The 19,302-nt window shown below is 35.4% G+C and overlaps 1 protein-coding gene across 27 annotated transcripts in view; it reads right to left on the minus strand.

Moving 5' to 3' along the window:
* Nucleotides 1-19,302, minus strand: part of KCNMA1 (potassium calcium-activated channel subfamily M alpha 1) — a 469,151-nt gene that overhangs the window by 192,651 nt on the left and 257,198 nt on the right. For 17 of the 27 annotated variants that reach the window (XM_050305299.1, XM_050305298.1, XM_050305292.1 and 14 more), the window contains exon 4: nt 2,144-2,237. In XM_050305299.1, the coding sequence (XP_050161256.1) occupies nt 2,144-2,237 (94 nt within the window). Of the gene's footprint in view, nt 1-2,143; nt 2,238-16,385; nt 16,410-19,302 lie in introns of all 27 variants that reach the window. The other 10 variants (XM_050305295.1, XM_050305289.1, XM_050305294.1 and 7 more) reach the window with 1 other exon arrangement.

The raw sequence follows: 19,302 nt of genomic DNA on the forward strand, positions 1-19,302 counted from the left end.
TTCTGTCCCTTTCAAAGAAGGATTACTACCACACTTTCCTTTTTCTGCCAGACCCTATTGCTTGAAAATATGCTAACTAATGCAGTTTAGACTTTGTCTTCATCAGAAGTTTGAAGGCTTCATTTCTGAGCTCTCACATAGTTGGATACTAACCAACAAAGATTTTAAAATGGATATATGTTTGTTTGAACACAAATATCTTCTATAACTGAAGATATGGTAATATTTACATGATTTTGAGTTGCAATATAATCTCAAGTAGAACAGATGGAAAAGGATGAGATCCTAAAATACATCTTTAAAATCTTTATTTTGCCAGTGACTCCTCACAGGAGATATTTATCAGAGAAAAAAAAAACCCCTAAACCACTACAATACCTAAAGATACAAGGTGCGTATTACATAAGTAGTAAATTCATTACTGATCCAATTCTTGAGTCCACACAACTAAGCATCACCTTTTCCTCAGAAACTACTGTTTAGTACATCAGGACTTCCTGGAGATCTGAAGGTACACCTGTGATAGCATTTTAACTTAGAGAAACAACACCAATCTGAAGTGAAAGTTCTCATTCACACTTACCATAGCCTCAGTTTGCATCACAAAACAATTTTGGACAACACAAGAATTTATTGTGCTTGAAACTAAAACTGAAAAAAATGAGTTCTGGTAGTGCATCTCACTGTAACTGCTAAAGTGCATTCAGTCCACAGGACCAGGGTGCAGTCAAAAGAACTGTCTCTTTCAAAAAACATACAGTGCAGACATGAAAGTGTTAACATCAGCTCTCAGTATCTTCTCTCTTATTGTGCTGTATTTCTTGATAATGTGAAGTAACTGAAGCTACTGCTTTGAGTAAGAGTGTATAGGTAATTACAATTACAATATGTAATTTTAATTCTTTTGGTAAGAAGATTCAACCTTATCACCAGCACAGAATTTACAAATAGATGTGGATACTTCTAAAAAAAGGTTCTTGGAGGTTCGCAACTACCATGCATTGAATCTCTTATGTTAAAAAGTCAAACTACACTGTAAGCCTTATGGATGTCTGCTAAAGCCCTACCCTCATGAATTAGGGGCTATTACACCATATGCTTTTAAAATATAGCTTAGAATGCATACGTAGTAGTGTAAATACTGAAGGAATTTATCTATTTAGCTAAAGGATAAACACTGCACCTAGACTAGGTGATGAAATAACCTAGATCTGCAACGTAATTCTTTACTGTATCTTCAGAAAAAGTTGGTTAAATTGGTCAGAAGTGAAATCGAAGGAACACAACTATCATTGTGACACAGGGCCTCCTGTGATTCAGGAACAAAATGGACAAAGAAAGATCAGGAGGCAATATTTGTATCAAATTCAAAAAACAATGTAGCAGACTTTCTCCTCACATGATGTTTTCCTTGTAGTTCTGTTAAGGTCTTTTTCCCCTAAATTTTCAATTAAGAAGCAAAGTTGGTTTTCAAAGTGTATTAGAAAAAAAAAACAAAACAAACCCACAATCAAATGAAAACAGCTTGAATAGTCAAGCATTACCAGCCCAAAGTTTATTAAGTGCCTACCTGTTTCAGATGTACCAGCTTTCAGATCCTGAAACAGCATTACTGGATTTGCAGTAAGTGACAAGTACAATCTAAGCATCTGTGTTTCAGCATATTGACTAGTATTTATAGCTTATGCAAAACACTCATTAGCAGTCTGTGAAAGTAGATACCTACAAAACTGATACAGCAGCTCTAGCAGCTGTTATCTCAACCTTTGACTGCCAAAGACATATCTAACAGCAGAGGAATAGATCAACTGTTCACCAGTTTTGCTGAAGTAGTTATCACACCATTGAGAACACTGAAACTAAATTCGATGTCACTGACCAGCACTGAACTGTTATAGTTTTCAGTTTCTATCACATAAGAACATTCTGGGACAGCTTCACTTATAAACTGTTGTTTATAAGTGTCCTTAGTGATCTTAGATTCTTCTTATTACCTAAATGTTCCAAATAAAATGTTTTGATCCTGCATTTTAGAAATTAGCTTAATTCTGTCCAGCCATAAGAGTCAAGCTGCATTCATTCCTATCTAATAAACTATATTCCCTTGCTGCCTCATGCTATCAAAGAAACACACGCTACTTACACGCAAGCCAAAGTAGAGTAGGAAGAACACATTGAAAGCCATGTCGATCTGTAATGTGAAATCTTTGTAGAAATTCTGGCAGGATTCTATTGGGCTATTTGAAACAAAAAGAAATCAGAATAAATTGTCAGTATATGAGTTTCTACTCTGCTGAGAATTGTATGCATTTCATTAAAGACCTTGATCCAGAAATAATTTTTCTGTTTTCCAGTCATTTACAAGATACAAGCAAGCATTTCAAAGGAATTATTTCATTCATTCAGTTAGTCATTCATACAGTGTTTATATTCACCTATTCAGGTAATATCTGAGAGTTAACATGCAGATACCCTTAGGAAAGGACAAGCAGGAGAATACCTCAGGATTACTTAACCCCACATTAACCCTTAAAGAACTGACTTCTTTCTAAAGTAGACACACCTATGATACTTTAAGAAAAAACCTAACAAGCACACAGCTACAATGAAACATTACATGCTTTTAATTAATGTCATAATACAAAACCGTTAACAAAAAAGTAGTTGCTTAGGAATACATTACCCATTAGCAACCTGGAGTACTTAGTCGTGTAGCATCCCTTGTTTATAAGAAGTTGGGGTATTTTTTTCCTTTTTCTCACTTTTTTTTTTTTTTTTTTTGGTATGGCTATTTAATGTACTTTATATACAGTACTATGAACTGAGTAGAAAAGCAGCATAGCCCACTGGTGAAATTAAATAACAAAATAAATTGAAGAATTTGAAGCAGTACTCTAAGGGTTAATTTCTGCATGCAGGTTATTTAAAATACCCTTCTGTGTGTCAAGCAGCCATTGCAAATTATAGCTTATTATATTATGCTTTATTTAAGAGTGGGACAGATCCAAAGCTTACTCTATACAAACTGGTACTTTCATCTAAGGAAGGCAATAACTTCCACAAGTATCATTAGTGATTTATTTGTCAAGTTTCTAAAATAGGTTGTTGAAGCCACGGTCTGATACTGTAGTCACATTCCAACATGAAAATCATGTCCCAATATATGCTGATGTATATACTATATGTACATAATGTCCCACCACATATACATATATATACACACATATATTGCAAATGATCATGTGTTCATCACAGAATAAAACAGGAAACTAGAACACAGATCATTTGATCATTTGAAGCCCTAGAAAATATCCTTTTAGAAAAGCAGAAATTTGTTGGCTTTCCAGGTCAAATAAATCACTGAACGTGAATGTAATACCAGTTAGTATAGCAGTAGCTCTGCAAATATAATGCTAGACTGCTCTACAAGCAAGATTCTATGCATTATGAATGTCAGTTACCTAATTGGCATAAAGGATATTGTCTGGACTACCAGGTCATTACACATGCAGCCAAATTTTTCATTCCTTGTATACATTACAGGTCAAACAAGTTAAGTACAGCATGCCCTCTCCTGTGTTTAGATGCATGAATGTATACAGCAAAATTCTCCTTGATGTACAATAGCTTCATATTTTAAGAAGCTGCATTGCTATAGGAAATTCTATTAAAATCTTTTTCAAAGGCTATTTGCAAAGACATTGAACTTATGAGACATTTCTGTTACACTTCAAATAAAACTGATTTACACAAGCAGGCAGAAGGGAATAGAAGCCAAATGTCAACATATAGCACAGCAGACAGTACCTCACACTTTATAAATATAGTTTTAGCTACAAAAACAGTGGATGTAATCTGAGAACCCAACTGGATCATTTTTAATGGAATTATTGAGAGCAAAGGATTTTGTCAAAATAAGGTAGGTTACACTCCGAGTCACTGTGCACCCTACCAAAAGAAATCACAGGAAGTACAGCGGAAGCAAAATCAACAGCCTTGCACCAACACAGAGGCTTGGACTCTTAACTCCAGGTTAGGTTCCTGCAAAAGCTATAGAAATTCACTGAAGCTACAGGAATTGCAGAGACTTATAACTAGGATAGAGAGCTCTTCTTTTCCACAGTTATTTAGTACTTCTCATGATTGTCAGATAAGGTCAACTAAGGTTGCAGCTAACAGCTGTACTCTTGTGTCATTACCCTTTACAAAAACCTACAAGACCTGACAAATTAGCTAATGCATAATACATTTTCATCTTGTTTGCAAAACACTTAGTGCAGTGGACCACAATTCTGATTTGGGACTCTTGTTTACCTAAAACCAGAACTGCTATTTCTGCTAGTCGTATCCTTAAATCTTCCCTCATTTCAGAGATCATGACTCTATCAATTTTTAAGTTATCCATTTCAAAGACAAACACAACATCCTTTCCTTTTTACTTTAAACCATGATTTTGTCAGAAAGGCCTGCCACTAAAGAAATTATTCTTCAGTTTAGATTTTTTTTTTGTTTTCATCAGTAGCTCACATTTGAGCTGAGATAAAAATATGGCCACTGACGTTTATCCTTGCACCATTCAGTCTGCTGCAGACAGAAAACCAATTTGAAACTCATCTTTTTACCAAGTTTCCCAAAACCAGAAGTGCTATAGTTGTTAGATTCCAGACAGTAGTCTGCTGGGCTCTCCAAGACTAATAATATATTCTATGTCCTTTAGGGCAGCAAAGGTTTCAGTTTTAAGAAAGCAACAGACTGCTTGGAATGTTTTTATTCTTCTTTCATGTAAGCAGGGTTTCATACATTTATACCATAAAAAAACCCCAGGAGAAACTACAATAAAATCAGTTAAATAGCATACTAGCAATGACAAGAAAGATTTAATATAACTTCATAAAAATTATAGTAATTATGTAACTCTAAATGCAATGGGCATTGCAAAAAAGGGGCAGGATCAACGGTCCATCAACTATAGGACAGCGGGTGAATGAGGCAGCTTTGGATGGCACCCCACCAGACCTGATTTTCTGAACAGAGAAGGACTGATGATGTGATGGTTACAAGTCATCTTGGGCAAAGTTATCTCAAAAGATAGTTTCTGATTCTTGGAGAAGTAAGGAGGGGAGTCAGCAGAACTGCTACACTGGACTCCCAGAGTGCAGATTTTGGCCTGTTTAGGACACTGGTTGAGAGAGCTCCATAGCAGGCAGTTCTGAAGGACAAAGGAAAGCCAGACACACTTTAAGGAATTTTAAAGGTGCAGAAGCAGGCCATTCCCATGTCCTGAAAGACAAACTGGCAGGGAAAAAGATCAGCCTGGCTGAACAGAGAACTTTGGCTCAAACTCAGGAAACAAGAGCGTATCACCTTTGAAAAAAGGGACAGATAACTCAGGAGGGCATCAAGGATGTTGTGAGGTTATGCAGAGAGAAAAATGGAAGGGCCAAAGCCCAGCTAACATTTAATCTGGCTACTGGTGGAAAAAACAATCAAAAAATGTTTCTAGAAATATATTAGAAACAAAAGGAGGACTAAATAGAATCTTTGCCTTTTAGTGGATGTGGGGGAAACCTAGTGAGAAATGATGAGGAGAAGACTGAGGTACTGAATACCTGCTTTGCCTCAGTCTTTAATAGCAAGACCAGTTGCTCTCTGGGCATCCAGCCTCCTGAGCTGGAAGACTGGGATGGAGAGCAGAATGAAGCTCCCATAATCCAATGGGAAATGGTCAGCAAACTACTACACCATTTACACACAAATCTATGAAGCCACATAGAATCCAGCCAAAGGTACTGACAGAACTGTCAGAAGTGCTCACCAAGCATCATTTACCAGCAGTTGGGGTTAAATGGAGAGGTCCTAGATTACTGAAGTTAGAAAATGTGACATCCATCTACAAAGAAAGGTCAGAAGGAAGATCTGGGGAACTACAGACCTGTCAGCCTGACCTCAGCACCAGGGAAGGTCATGGAGCAGATCATCTTGAGTGCACATGCAGGACACCGGGGGATCCAGTCCAGCCAGCTTGGGTTCATGAAAGGTAGGTCCTGTTTAACCAACCTGATGTCCTTCTACAAGGCGATCCACTTGGTGGATGAGTGAAAGGTCGTGGATGCTGTCTACCTGGACTTTAGTAAAGCCTTTGACTTCTTTTCCCACAGTATTCTTATGGAGAAACTGGCTGCTCATGGCTTGGCAAAAAACTGGTTGGAAGGCAGAGCCCAAAGTGCAAATCCAGTTGCTGTCTGGTGGTGCTCCCCAGGTATCAGTATTGAGGCCAGTCCTATTTAATACTTTGATCTATGATCTGGACTAGTGCATCCTCTGTAAGTTCACAGACAACACATAGTTGGGTGGGAGTGTTGATCTGCTGGAGGGTAAGAAGGCTCTGGAGAGGGATCTGGAAAGGCTGAATCAATGGGCTGAGGCCAATTGTATGAGGATCAACAAGGCCAAGTGCCTTGTCCTGTGCTTGGGTCACAACAACCCCATGCTGTGCTATATGCTGGGGGAAGAGTGGCTGGAAAATTGTTCATTGGAGAAGGACCTGAGGGTGCTGGTCAACAGCCAGCTGAACATGAGCCAGCAGCATGGCCAAGTGGCCAAGAAGGACAATGGCATCCTGGCCTGTATCAGAAATAGTGTGGTCAGCAGGACCAGGGCGGTGATCCTCTCGCTGTACCAGTGTCCCACTGATGAAGTCACACCTCGAGTTCTGTGCCCAGTTCTGGGCCCTTCACTTCAAGAAAGACACTGAGGTGCTGGAGCGTGTCCAGAGAAGAGCAACAAAGCTGTTGAAGGGTCTGGAGCACAAATCCTGTAAGGAGTGGGTGGGGGAGCTGTGTGTGTGTTTAGCCTGGAGGAAAGGAGGCTCAGCAGAAATGTTATTACTCCCTACAACTCCCTAAAGGGGGGTCGTCACAAGGTGGGGGTCAGCCTCTTCTATCAACTATAAGTGACAGGACAAGAGGAAATGGCTTCATGTTGTGCCAGGAGAGGTTTAGATTTGGTATTAGGAAAAAAAAATTCACTAAAAGTTTGTCAAGCATTGGAACAGGCTGCCGAGGAAAGTGGTTGAGTCACCATCCCTGGAGGTCTTTAGAAGATGTGCGGATGTGGCACTCAGGGACATCATTTAGTGGTAGACTTAAAGGTCATTTCTAACATAAGTGATAATGGTTCTATGATTCTCTCATATTTATGTGCACTGCTGAAAAGAATCTTTAATTTGCACAATTTTTACAACAAAAGTAGTAGTGACAAAGCTCAGTTATTACAGCTATCACAAGCATAAACTACTTCAGTGAGCAAGAGTGACTACAAGAGAAGTAACAAAATTACTCCAGTTTAAATTCATAGAGATGGGGTAAAATTTTGACAAGGTGTTGCCAGAATCCTTAAACGTTTGTTGCAACTGACAGTGAAGCCAACACTTTACATGACACTTTTGCCGCAGAATGCACGACTTGTCACTTCAACGCAAAAGAATTTACTGCTGATTAAAGAACTACTTTTGTCACAGGTTTACATCATGTATTTATTTATTATTCTCACTTATTTCTGGTTCCTTTAAATGCATGCTTCTAATGCACTGAAATGGTTCTTCTGGAATTATTCTTTGAATAGTCATAGAATGAGCTGTGAGAGGGAAAAAATAGTATGCTTTTTTAGCATTTTCTGAAATTAATTGTTTCTTTAAGTATACTAATATAAAACTTCCTACAGAAGAAGCCTTCTTAGAATATTTCCAGGATTTTTACAATTGCAACAGAGTTGAAAATATCTTGAGTGTTTTTTACTGTATCATTTCACCTCTTGACAGGAGCTGTAAAGCCCATTGCAAACCAGATCAAAGCCTTGGCATGGGATAACAATCTATGTCACAGTGTGATCACCGCATTATGATCACATAGATGTGAGGGAAAGGAGTTCAATGTTCATTCTGCCTTTAGACTAGCTTTACAGTCATAGTGACATCTATCTGGATGATTTTACATAAAATGATCCCCACAATAACGGGAAAGGTTTTGGACACCCAATTCAGCACTTGGAATAACTATCCAGTATGCAATTGATAGTTCTCTATTCTTCTTAGGTAAGGAAGTAGACTCTTGTATTTTTGGCACATCATGTTGGCCTGCTCCTAATAGTTTTTTGCCTCTTTGTTTTTTTCCTTTTAATGACAAGGCCCACAAAGATGAAGACAGATGCCAATTTTTATCTATGTATAATTTTAAAACAAAATAGAAAATTTTAATTTTAAGACATATTAACCTAGTTAAAATTTTCCAAGTGTTTTGAAGATAAGAAGTTCTACGTAAAACTTTGATAAACGACAAGAGAAGAAATTTACTTCTACTGTAAATTCAGGAATATTCGGATGTTAATATTACCACTGCTGCTACAGCTTTGGATCTTTAAGAAGCTACTAAAACTTTTAGGATTTCCTAAAAGTTTTCCTAAATGTTTTCCTAATTTACAATTTGAGTTTTTGGAAGTCAGCAAATTTATTTTCTGAATGGTGGAGGAAAAGCCAAATCAATGGAATAAAATATAAAATTTAAAAACTGATAATATGAAAAATTAGGAAGGTTTTATTTCCTTCGTTCATGACAGTTTTTAGACTGCATAACAGTACATTATATGAAAAAACAGTAAAATGTGCAGTTTCTATGAGAAGGAATGTCCATTGATGAAAGTGAATTTTAAAATTAAATTACAGCTATGTCTATAAATAACTGTTGATGTTGCTAAAATATAAACAACACAAATGAATAAACGAGAGAAACCAGTCAGTATATAGAAGCTCATTAATATCTCATCATTTGAAGACATTCTATTCACTTCATACTTTCAAACTGTATTTCAATGCAATTAACATGTATTAATTTGGGCATGTAAATTTTCTTTGTTCATAAAACTGTTTATAATGCTCCTTTTTTCAAACTTGTTTTGTTTTACTGGAAGCTCCTCTGTAATATTGAATTCCCTCAAATTTATTTCTAGAAAAAACCAAATTTTTTGAATTCTAGAGTAAAAAATAAATTTGGCATAAATTTGATATGACAGTCTCCATTTCTATTCCTTTGATACATATTTTTAACAGTACAAAAAGAGAAAATTATGGGGGTTAGGCTTTTTAACTGTGTTTCAGTGATGCAGTACTAAAGTAAAACTATGGAAAAGCCACATGTAGCATTTAGTAAAAGCAATTTTCATTCAATGCAAAAGAGCTTCTTCCTTTAAGTATGGTTTTGGTGTAAAGATCAGAAAGGAATAAGCAGTTAAAATCTCCTTTACTGAAACTGGCAGGAACATACAGCAAAATTCTTAACACAAATGCCTATTAAGTGTATACCTAGGGAAACAAATGTCATCATTAAAAAAAATCACCAAGGCTAAATAAGAATCAAATATGTCAAACATCTCAAAATGATACATAATTTTTCTTACTTCATTTCTTAACCAATTGAGTTTCACAGCAAGAAAAAAAATTATTGTAGTATGTCTATTCATCTTCTTCCAGTATCTCTATTCATCTTCTAAATGCAAGATGCATTCTTATTTTAGAATAGCACCAATAAAGTTTTTGATAGCAAATAACTTCTAAATTACTCCACTCTCCTTTGACATGATGGGATGTGCCACCTGGGAACTTTTTGCTATTACCATTTTCAGTGAATGCAGCAGGATTTGCAGGAAGAGTTAAGTTGGTTTCCTTTCCAAAAAGGAAGGACAGCCAGCTGGATCAGAACAAGGCATTAGTGAAGGCAAAGACTCACTTTGGCCAGAGAAGAAGCATCACGTAATTTGCTGTCACAGCATTAAGTCTTGGGTCCATAAAACTCTATGGGACCATTACAACACTAGTTATAGACATGTCTCTGAGCTTTTGTGTATCTGGAGACAGTGAGTGAAAGAGGAACCTCTTTCTCACTGAGTTTTGCAGACAGTTATGACCTGATAGCCAAGGATGACGATGTAACCATTTCTTGCATTTTCTTATATTATTCTGTTAAAGATACATTTAAATCCTATTTGACCACTTAACCTCCTACGTCTAAATCCTCAGCTGTTTCTCCTGTGCACACACACACAGAGATAACTTACTGCTCCTAACATATTTCAGTGTCAAATCCTGGAGCTTCTTGGGGCTTTATCAAGTACTTTTCTTTCAATTCTCTCTTCTAACTCCCCTTTGCTTAATTCCTTTTGAAGATACTTTGATGATCTTAGGCTCATACACACTAAGCTGTCTTTGAACTACATCAACAATCAGAATCCTCTGTTCAATTTTAAAGTAAATAAGTAAAATATAAATTTGATCAAAATAAAACATGAACTGCCAAATAACATGAAATAAAGCTATCTTTCAAAATTTCTTAGACTGTTGTTTCAACTACACCTTATTTTTCTATCACAACAACTTCTGTCACTGTTTAAAGTCAGATAGATCAAAAGCTGGCATTAGAATATTACCCTTCTATTTCTAAACTAATTAAAAAAATGCATCATGACTCATCTATTCTGCAGATGCTTTCTACAACAAAGTACCTCTGTATAATCTCCCTAGCACACTGGGGAACCTGGGCAAGCTTTTAGATTAATTTGGGGTAAAATGAACAGGTTTCCTTATACTTCTTTAAAACAAAAAAATCCAATGTCAGAAGAAACAAGCAAGAACAAAGCCAGACCAATCAGTATTAAGTTAAAATATATTAAATACATAATTAAACCAGTAACATTTAGTAAAGATTTTTCACAGAACCAGAGGTTTTTATGTTTTTTTCCTTATGATTTTTCCATGTTTCTGGATCACATCATGAAGAATGGGGTTTAAAATTTCATGTTGCTTTTATTTTCCACTTCGAATGTTAACTATTTTAAATTTAAGACATACTTAAATGCTGTGACTTGGCAGTTTTTAATGCAAAATTAATTCAGTTCAGAAACTAAGATACAGAAGGATTTCTATTGGGAAAGAAAGAGAAGCTCCTAATTTTAACTTCTGTCACATTCATGTATAAAATTAGGAGCAAATTTATTTGATGACTGAACAACAAAGCTATACTTTCCTGACGCTCATCTTAGATTTTCAAGATTTTGCCTGGCATAACACTACTGACTTTTACAGAAGCTATTTGCAACTGAGAATATATGAAGTGGCAGAGTAAAGCAACATTGCTAGTAGTTATTTTACCTAAATGAGCTAATACAACTTAGTAAAATTCAGTATAATGCTGTCAGTTTTCATCTTTCTTTCTCAAGTTTTCCATGAATTTTAAGTATATTGTGCTTCTTCACAGACTCCCTAGTAAAACATAAGCCAACCTACAACAGCACTCGAGTAAAATCAAATTCTTATCTTCCTCAGCCCAACCACAAATTTATATACAAGCATGATAACAAGAAACTTTTACTTATATTTTTATATTGAATTGTTGGGATATACAGAAAAAATTCACATTAAAATTGCTCACTCTGGAAACAGAGTATCACTTAATTTCATCAGGGTGTCTGTACATTCGCTACTGCCTGCAGCATACATCTTCTCTAACTTCACAAACAAAAGTCAAAGGAAGATCCCTGAAGAACAGCTAAATACCCAGGAACTGAGTGCTAACACCGGCATAAGTGAATGGGCCAGAGTCCATCTCCATAACTTCTAAGTTCTTTCAGTACGGTATAGAAGGCAGAGAATGTGCTTTCTTGCAACATACACCACTAAGATCTTCATCGTATTTAGGATAACTGCATTTGGAAAGGTTTGCTTAGAACCACGTAGATAAGTAGAAGGAGTATATTATTTTATTTTGTGTTAGATTTCTAAATTGTTTACCATAAGCTAAGAACACTGGCAACTGCAAATAGCATTACATTAACTTGACAAAACAATCTCCCTGATGAAAAATCAATTCTAGGAAAATTATAGAGCAACAATGCCATGGATCACACTTTTAAACAAAGGATTTTGTGTGAGACTGCTAAAATTCTAAAGAGAAAAACATGAGCATACTGATTCAACTAACAATACCTCTTTTTTGACAAATTTTAATAAACCACTTCAGTTATATCTACTATGCTGATTGCATTACGTAAAGGTTTGGTTGAACTGCATACCCTATTTACTAAAGTTGACAATGCTGCATGTCTCTACTGTAATGACCCTTTTCTGTTACTTCTTGTCTAACTGTCACTTAATATTTTGTATCAAAGTTTGTCAAGGTGTAATAAGGTGTTGTAGCTGTTTACTCCAGAAAAAACAATTGGTGACATGAAAATGCAAACAAGTCACATGATCATGCAAAAAGAAGACTAATCCCTTTTCCATGTTGACATTGAACTGAACAAACGGAAATGGATAAAGTTACTAAGAAATATATCAGAAGCATAAAACTTTTCCAGTTAAAACATATAGCTAAACACTAGAGTAGACTCTCTGAGGAGAATAGTGAATATCAGATTTTTAAAACAGTAAATACTTTTCATCCTTGTTTATATGGACCACTTAAAGTCCTTGCATTTGATTATGTCAATAGAATGATCTAAATATGTGATATTTATAAAATTTCCACCTTCGGTAGGAGAGGGCCTACAAACCACTGAACTCCTAGATAAATGTCTGTTTGAATAAATTTATGTACAACCACTCTTACCCTGTGGTGGAAGGAAGAGTGAATCCCTGAGATTCAGGGATGCTCTATTTGATGATTCTGTTTTGCAGCTGCCATCTCCTAAAGTTACCCAATAATGCTTTTCAATTTGCTATCTACTTTCCCCAAACTCAGTTTTCATCACCCCACCATCATCATTCATTTCCAGCTACAACTACTCCTCCATCTCAGTGTCTTTTGTTATGCTTCTATTCTGTTGATACTGTTGTCCAACTTTTTAAATTCTCCCTCATCTAATTGAACTCTTTGAAATAATACATACAATGACTAAAGATAAGAATTTTCTCCACCTATCATACTTGACTCCAAATTAAAATTATTTTTCTTTTGTTCATCATCAAAGAACTGAGCTCTAATTTTCTGCTTAATATGTATAACAGACTCTTACAGATGATTTTGAATATATATTCCACATGTTTCTTTCTTGTTTACATACTATAACTTAAAAAAAAGAATGTTGTCCTATGAAATTTAGTCTAAATTCAACTACTCTATCTGAAAATGACTAAAGTATCAGATAAACGGGAATGTTAAAATACTTCCAGATTATTCATCTGACCGTCTTTTCTGGAATTCTCTCCTGTGATACTTTGATGAAAAATATCTGGCTACTATCCAGTCTTTACTGCATGGTAATAAACTTGAACCTAGAGGTATATTATTGGACTTCAACAACAGTGACTAATGTAAATGAGCAATGGAAGCCACAAGTATTGCAAAGTTGTAGAAATCTGACATTATATTACTGGATCAGCTTATTTGATCAGGTTTTTTAGTGTCGTGATCCAAATCTATTACTAAAAAACTATTCATCTTGTATTAATAGCAGTACTAATATAGTAATTACACCAGGTAGGATATATTGTTTCCTATTTCAAATGAGGGTGTAACATGAACCATGCACATTCCTTCAAAAAAATCAACATAAAACTAGAAGATATATTAGTCCCCAAACAAGGTTTCATAATTTCAGATTCTATCTCTCATTATCTACCCATCAGCATAACAGTTCTTTTAAGCACCTTAGTCAATTAAAACCTAAGATACAGTTAGGGTGCCAAAGGTCAAGCAACCCAACTACTCCCAATCCAAACTACGAGACATCTAGTATGTACTTGTAAACTATCCCAAGGAAGTCTGTATTTGTATATATGTTACACTTTATTGGGACTAATGGACAGGCAAGTTGAAGTGAAAAAGCCTTTCAACTACCCAGAGTAACCATTTAAGATCTTTGACTATATCCTGATCATCACAGTATATCTGTTTAAATTCCTCTGCCTCAAACCAACTGTAGGGATAATCCAGGTCACGTTCATTCCCAGCATACATTAACATTTATGAGAATTCCTTCTACCAGTTTCCCTTTTTTTTAACCTAGACTCCTGAAGAGTCTTTATTGCACATACCTGTTTCAAGTGAAACACATGTACACAGTTTTTCTACCCATAAGCTCCTCTGCTGTGGCTTAATTTGCACATGCATGTAACTGCAACTAGTAAATTTTTCTTCTTAGAAATGTTCATATCACAGCAGTTCCAGTTGTGGGACCTGATTATTTGCCACCACTGTGTTAAGTGCAAATTACCATATTCTTAAGGCAAAGTGCTGATTCCATGAAAGACTCACTGAATAGTCATATTTACTTTCCGAAAGAATAGAAGAAGTTGAAATAAACAAAGAAGAAATTAAGAAAATACTTGAATGTTTCAGACAAGAAAATTAGCTTGGAGTCTAGTGACAGTTTCACTCAGATTTTCTAAATTGGAAAAGCAAGGCCCTTTTTAGACAGATTAATGACACTATGCCTTTCTTTTTTAGCAGTAACTTTATCTCCATTAACAAATGGAATAAGGAATTGCCTACAGCTGTAGCAGTTGCTCAAATCAATTATCACAAGCCTGATATAAAAGTACTTTACATCAGTGTAAGAAGAGGATTATAATTATGTTAAAAATGAATATATATTGGCCCTTTTTTCTAACACTATCTCAAAACCACTGTAGGTTGTAGATGAAAAAAAGCTTCTTCACCCAAAGAGTGGCTGGGCACTGGAACAGGCTGCCCAGGGAAGTGGTCACAGCACCAAGCCTGACAGAGTTCAAGAAGCATTTGGATGATACTCTAAGGCACATCGTGTGACTCTTGGGGATGGTCCTGTGCAGGGCTAAGAGCTAGACTCAGTGATCCTTGTGTCCCCTCCAACTCAGCATGTTCTGTGCAATTCTGTGTTTGTGATCCATCACCTTTTTATCTTGGCTGCTGTGCACAGGAGAATGGGCACGTAGCTAATCTTACACACTGAGCTACTGGAAAGTCAAAAGGACTGGTATAATAATCTGTTTTGTACTGATATCAGAAATCCATGTTGCTGTGTAGATGTGTCTGATCAGTTTTACAGTATTAAAAGAATTTTCCTTCATTGTAAGAAAAAAAACCAGACCAGCGCAACTGTCATTAAGTGGACTACAGGAATATTATAAAAAAATAAAAATCCTAAGTAATCCATATTCTTAGGGCAGTATAGCATCACCATGTGGGTGGTATAACGAGACTTGCAGAAATTACTTCTCCTTTTTAGTGCTTTCAAGAAACATATTGCACGCTTTCAGTTACCTGCTTAAAAATATACACTAAGAGCATATTTTCACTTTATATATATCTGTTTTCTATCACCATTTTTCAAACATCATAACATTTTATATTAAAGGCCCTCAAAGTTAAATGTATGAGATAAATAAGACTTATTCATCAACCTGAATATTAATTAGAAATCTGTAAATAAATTTTGACACCAAAAAGCTCACAAAGCGTAACGTCTGAACACATGCACATGAACATTTGCACTGATCAACAGCACAACAAAATTGTGTTCAGACATGTTTCAAGTCACTTCCCAAAGTGCTGTTTCACCATTTTATAGGGAAAAAAAACAGATTAGCATTTAAACTATACCTTATAATGTGCTGATGAAAGGTTCATTTGAATACATTTAAGAATATAGGAATAACAGATTGCTTAGGATGGTCACAATGTCATTCGTAGAAGAAATTTCAAGCACTGTTACAATTTTTCATACGGAATTTCATTGTGTGTTTTCGATACATTTAAAATTATTTTGCAGGCTATTTAACATCATTAAAAACAAACAAACAAACAAATCCCACCACCCTGTTGCACTTAAAATTCTTCCCAAATTCTGAATTTTAATAAATTATTACTTTTAGTCTTACCTCTTTTCACTGTCACCTGCTGCTGAAGTTGACAGCAGGGAAAGCTTTATCTTTCTGATACTACTGGCACCATTCAGCCATTGTCACAACAGGATAGTTAGTACACTCTTTCTTCCCCTCATCTTGACCACACTGAAATTGTGCATCTAGTCAACAAACTACTGTAATATCTGGAAATTTTAAATAAATATACCTGATACATATTATGTCCTATTCATTCTATAAAAGCTTAAGTTATTGCTAAGCATAATTTACATTTGCTCAAAATTTCTAATTTTATGTTATTTTTTTAAATTGCGTTTCATGCACTTAATGCTCTAGACTGCATTCAGTGTATACACCATTATGGTAAGCATATTGGCATGCACAGGCAATACAAGAATAGATTATAATTAATCCCATAGACAACCAAAAAAGGTGAAGTTGCATCATGCAATGAAACCACAGCTTGGCCTGGGCTGCCATGCAGAAAAAAACCTACATCAATGAGTCTGCTGTACGGCTCCTAGGTAAGAGTTGATATGAAAGAGGTGAGTTATTTCAGCAATGAAGTCACAGGCTGAAAATGTTTATACTACTGTAAACAAAATACTGTACATAGCACCAGTATTACTCAGGGATGGGGAAGAAGATGCTTGTAAAGGAGGACAAAAAGGATGAGAAAGAGAAGAAGGGGAGGAGTAATTACAAATTACAGTAATAAGTCTGAAATCCAATCGGTTCTTTTAAATAAGCAGTTTGTTATTTCATTCATATAATTTTACTTGAGCTTTCAAAGCAAACCTGAGTTTTCAATGTATTTGGGGGAAAACCAAACAAAAAACAGAACAAAAAAAAGAGGATGAAATAATGCGATACAGAGCAATTTCAAAATGTCAGAAGTGTTTAATAACTGATGAATAACTGAAAGTTCATAAACACACAGATATGTTGAGGTGAATTATTCAATGCAGTGCACAGGACCTCAATCACACAAGTTTCACTGATTTGAATGCATAATCAACCAAAGTAAAAGAAGATGGATAATATAAGGGATGCATTGATATGAGTGATTTATTCAGTCACCTTCTGCTGCTTTTCTAGTAAAAGACATCTCTGCTGAATAAAGCAGGGTTTTTTTCAGAACTTGTGGTGATTGTGAATTGCCTTTACCTTACTCACCTTCATAGTTGCACTGAACATAACAATGAGACCTGAATTATAGGGTGACCACCTAGCCTATTTAAAGGATGTAGACTAGGTCCCATAGCTTGATTCCAGAGAGTTCAGAAAGACATAGTTGACCAGGTAATTTATTTTAATGCAACACTCACATAAGAAATTATACCTTGAGATGATAAAAGTATGATTTTGTAACATTATAATATTTTATTATCTGTGTTCCATTCCAACAGGATTTTTTCTATGTTTCTGAATAAGTATGCATTTTTCAAGTAATTTTTCTTAATTACCCTTAATTGTACATGATCACTATAGTTTTAGCACAGTTCTCAAATATATCAACTAATTATGTGGGGAGCAATTCACAGAACACCAAAAAATAGCTTTAATGAGAAAATAAATTTCACTTACTGTATAGCATTTTTAGCAGAATTTGTTTCCAGTTGCAGAACAATTGTTTTTGGTATCTTTGTTTTTATACACTAATACCTTTTTGAAATATTAATCTTTTAATTTAGTAAATTGCCACAGAAATTTAGATCAAACTATAATCAGCTTAATTGACAGTAGACATCATTTTCTGGCCTCTTGAAATTTCTCAGATTTGCAGAAAAACCTGTCAGCATCTTGACAGGTAAAAAAAATTTAAAAATTGCACACTCCAGATAAAAAACCCCTCCTCTTACATTGTGAAATACATATTCTTTTTCCATCCAACACTTCCAACCTTTTCATAGGGACACAACTTGCAGTCATGACTCATACCACTTCTGGCCACTATGTGCTATTTAACAAGGCTAGTAGAATGTTTCATTAATTATATATTAAAGATGTGAATATTTTCTTGGATGTACAGGTATACTTACAAACTGCTGCACAGTGCATGCAAATGTTATCACCTATAAAAAAGGTTATTGGGTCAAGACAGATTAAAGCACTGCTGACAAAGCCAGAAACCCAGTAAATTGTTTAAGGCAAGCAGATGACAAGGCCAAAAATTTAGAAAGTCAACTTGCAGACTTCCAAAGTGTACCATTCAAAAAGGTACTGTACAACTATTAACTGGAATTATGGCATACTCAGTATGTGCTATAACATATATGCATGTATCACAAGACAAATTATACATATTACGTATGTATACTTTCCCACTGTTGTGGAAATAAAACAATCTATCTTATCTTACTTGACAGACATTGATTTAGCAAAAGACGAAAAGCAGTCCTTACGTTTATTCTTACTAAAAAACATACACGAGTAATTTTTCATCTAGTTATGATAGACAGGTCCTCAAGATTCAGAAAGGACACAAAGTTGGTCTTAGTTCTACAATCTCGTCACTCTCAATATGAAGATAACAATGTAAAAACAAACTCAGAAGAATCATATCCTTTGGTATCTGCTACTAATGGAGCAGAGCATGAGAGAAACTACTAATATAAGGATCTCTAAATATCAGGTTAAATTACAGCTTACCATACCTCTACACAAAGCTTATTTACACAGTTTATTGTCCTGCAAACAGTGATTTTTTTGCGATAAAACCAGCTAGTCTTCAGAGATACAACTATTAGATTCAAGAAGAGATTTAGCCTTCTGTTTTCAGGCCATTGCTAAAAATCAATCTCATGTTAGAAAAGTTTCCCTGCTCCAGCTGGAGAGAAGCTATCAAAGTCATTCATTTCCTAACGATCTAAAATGGCAGAAATTTTTCCCTTTTGGTGTAGCCAAAAGCCATAACAAACTTTACATAGTTCATGCAAGTCTGTTGCAAATTATGAATTCTAATCACTATGAAGAATTCTGTGCTGTTGGAACTAAAGGACCAGAGCTATGAAATTTAACTAAATTTCTGGGATATTTTGCCCTGGAGTTAATTCTTTCCAATCCTTGCATATGAAATTCCTTTTAATAAATCAACTATTCAAAAAGTTTAGTCTGGCAAAACAGGGCATCCAGTTCTAACTTTCTGTTTCTTCTTAGGTATACTGTGATACTAAGCAAAGAAATCAGATGGGTCAAACTGCATTGTAAATATTTCTGCTGCTATAGCCCATGGATTTCAGCTAGATGATTCACATACAGAGTTAAACACACTGGATGGAGCCTTCTGTAAACAGTGACCAAAAATACTATAAAAATCTTCAACTGGCAGGAACGTTATAAAATTAATTGATTCAACCCACTCACTGAAGAAAGCTCAATTGTATTCAGACCTCATTTGTCTAACCTGTTCT

This window comes from Myiozetetes cayanensis, unplaced genomic scaffold (genome assembly GCF_022539395.1).
Source record: "Myiozetetes cayanensis isolate MyiCay16 unplaced genomic scaffold, myiCay2020 scf10, whole genome shotgun sequence".
Taxonomy (NCBI): domain Eukaryota; kingdom Metazoa; phylum Chordata; class Aves; order Passeriformes; family Tyrannidae; genus Myiozetetes; species Myiozetetes cayanensis.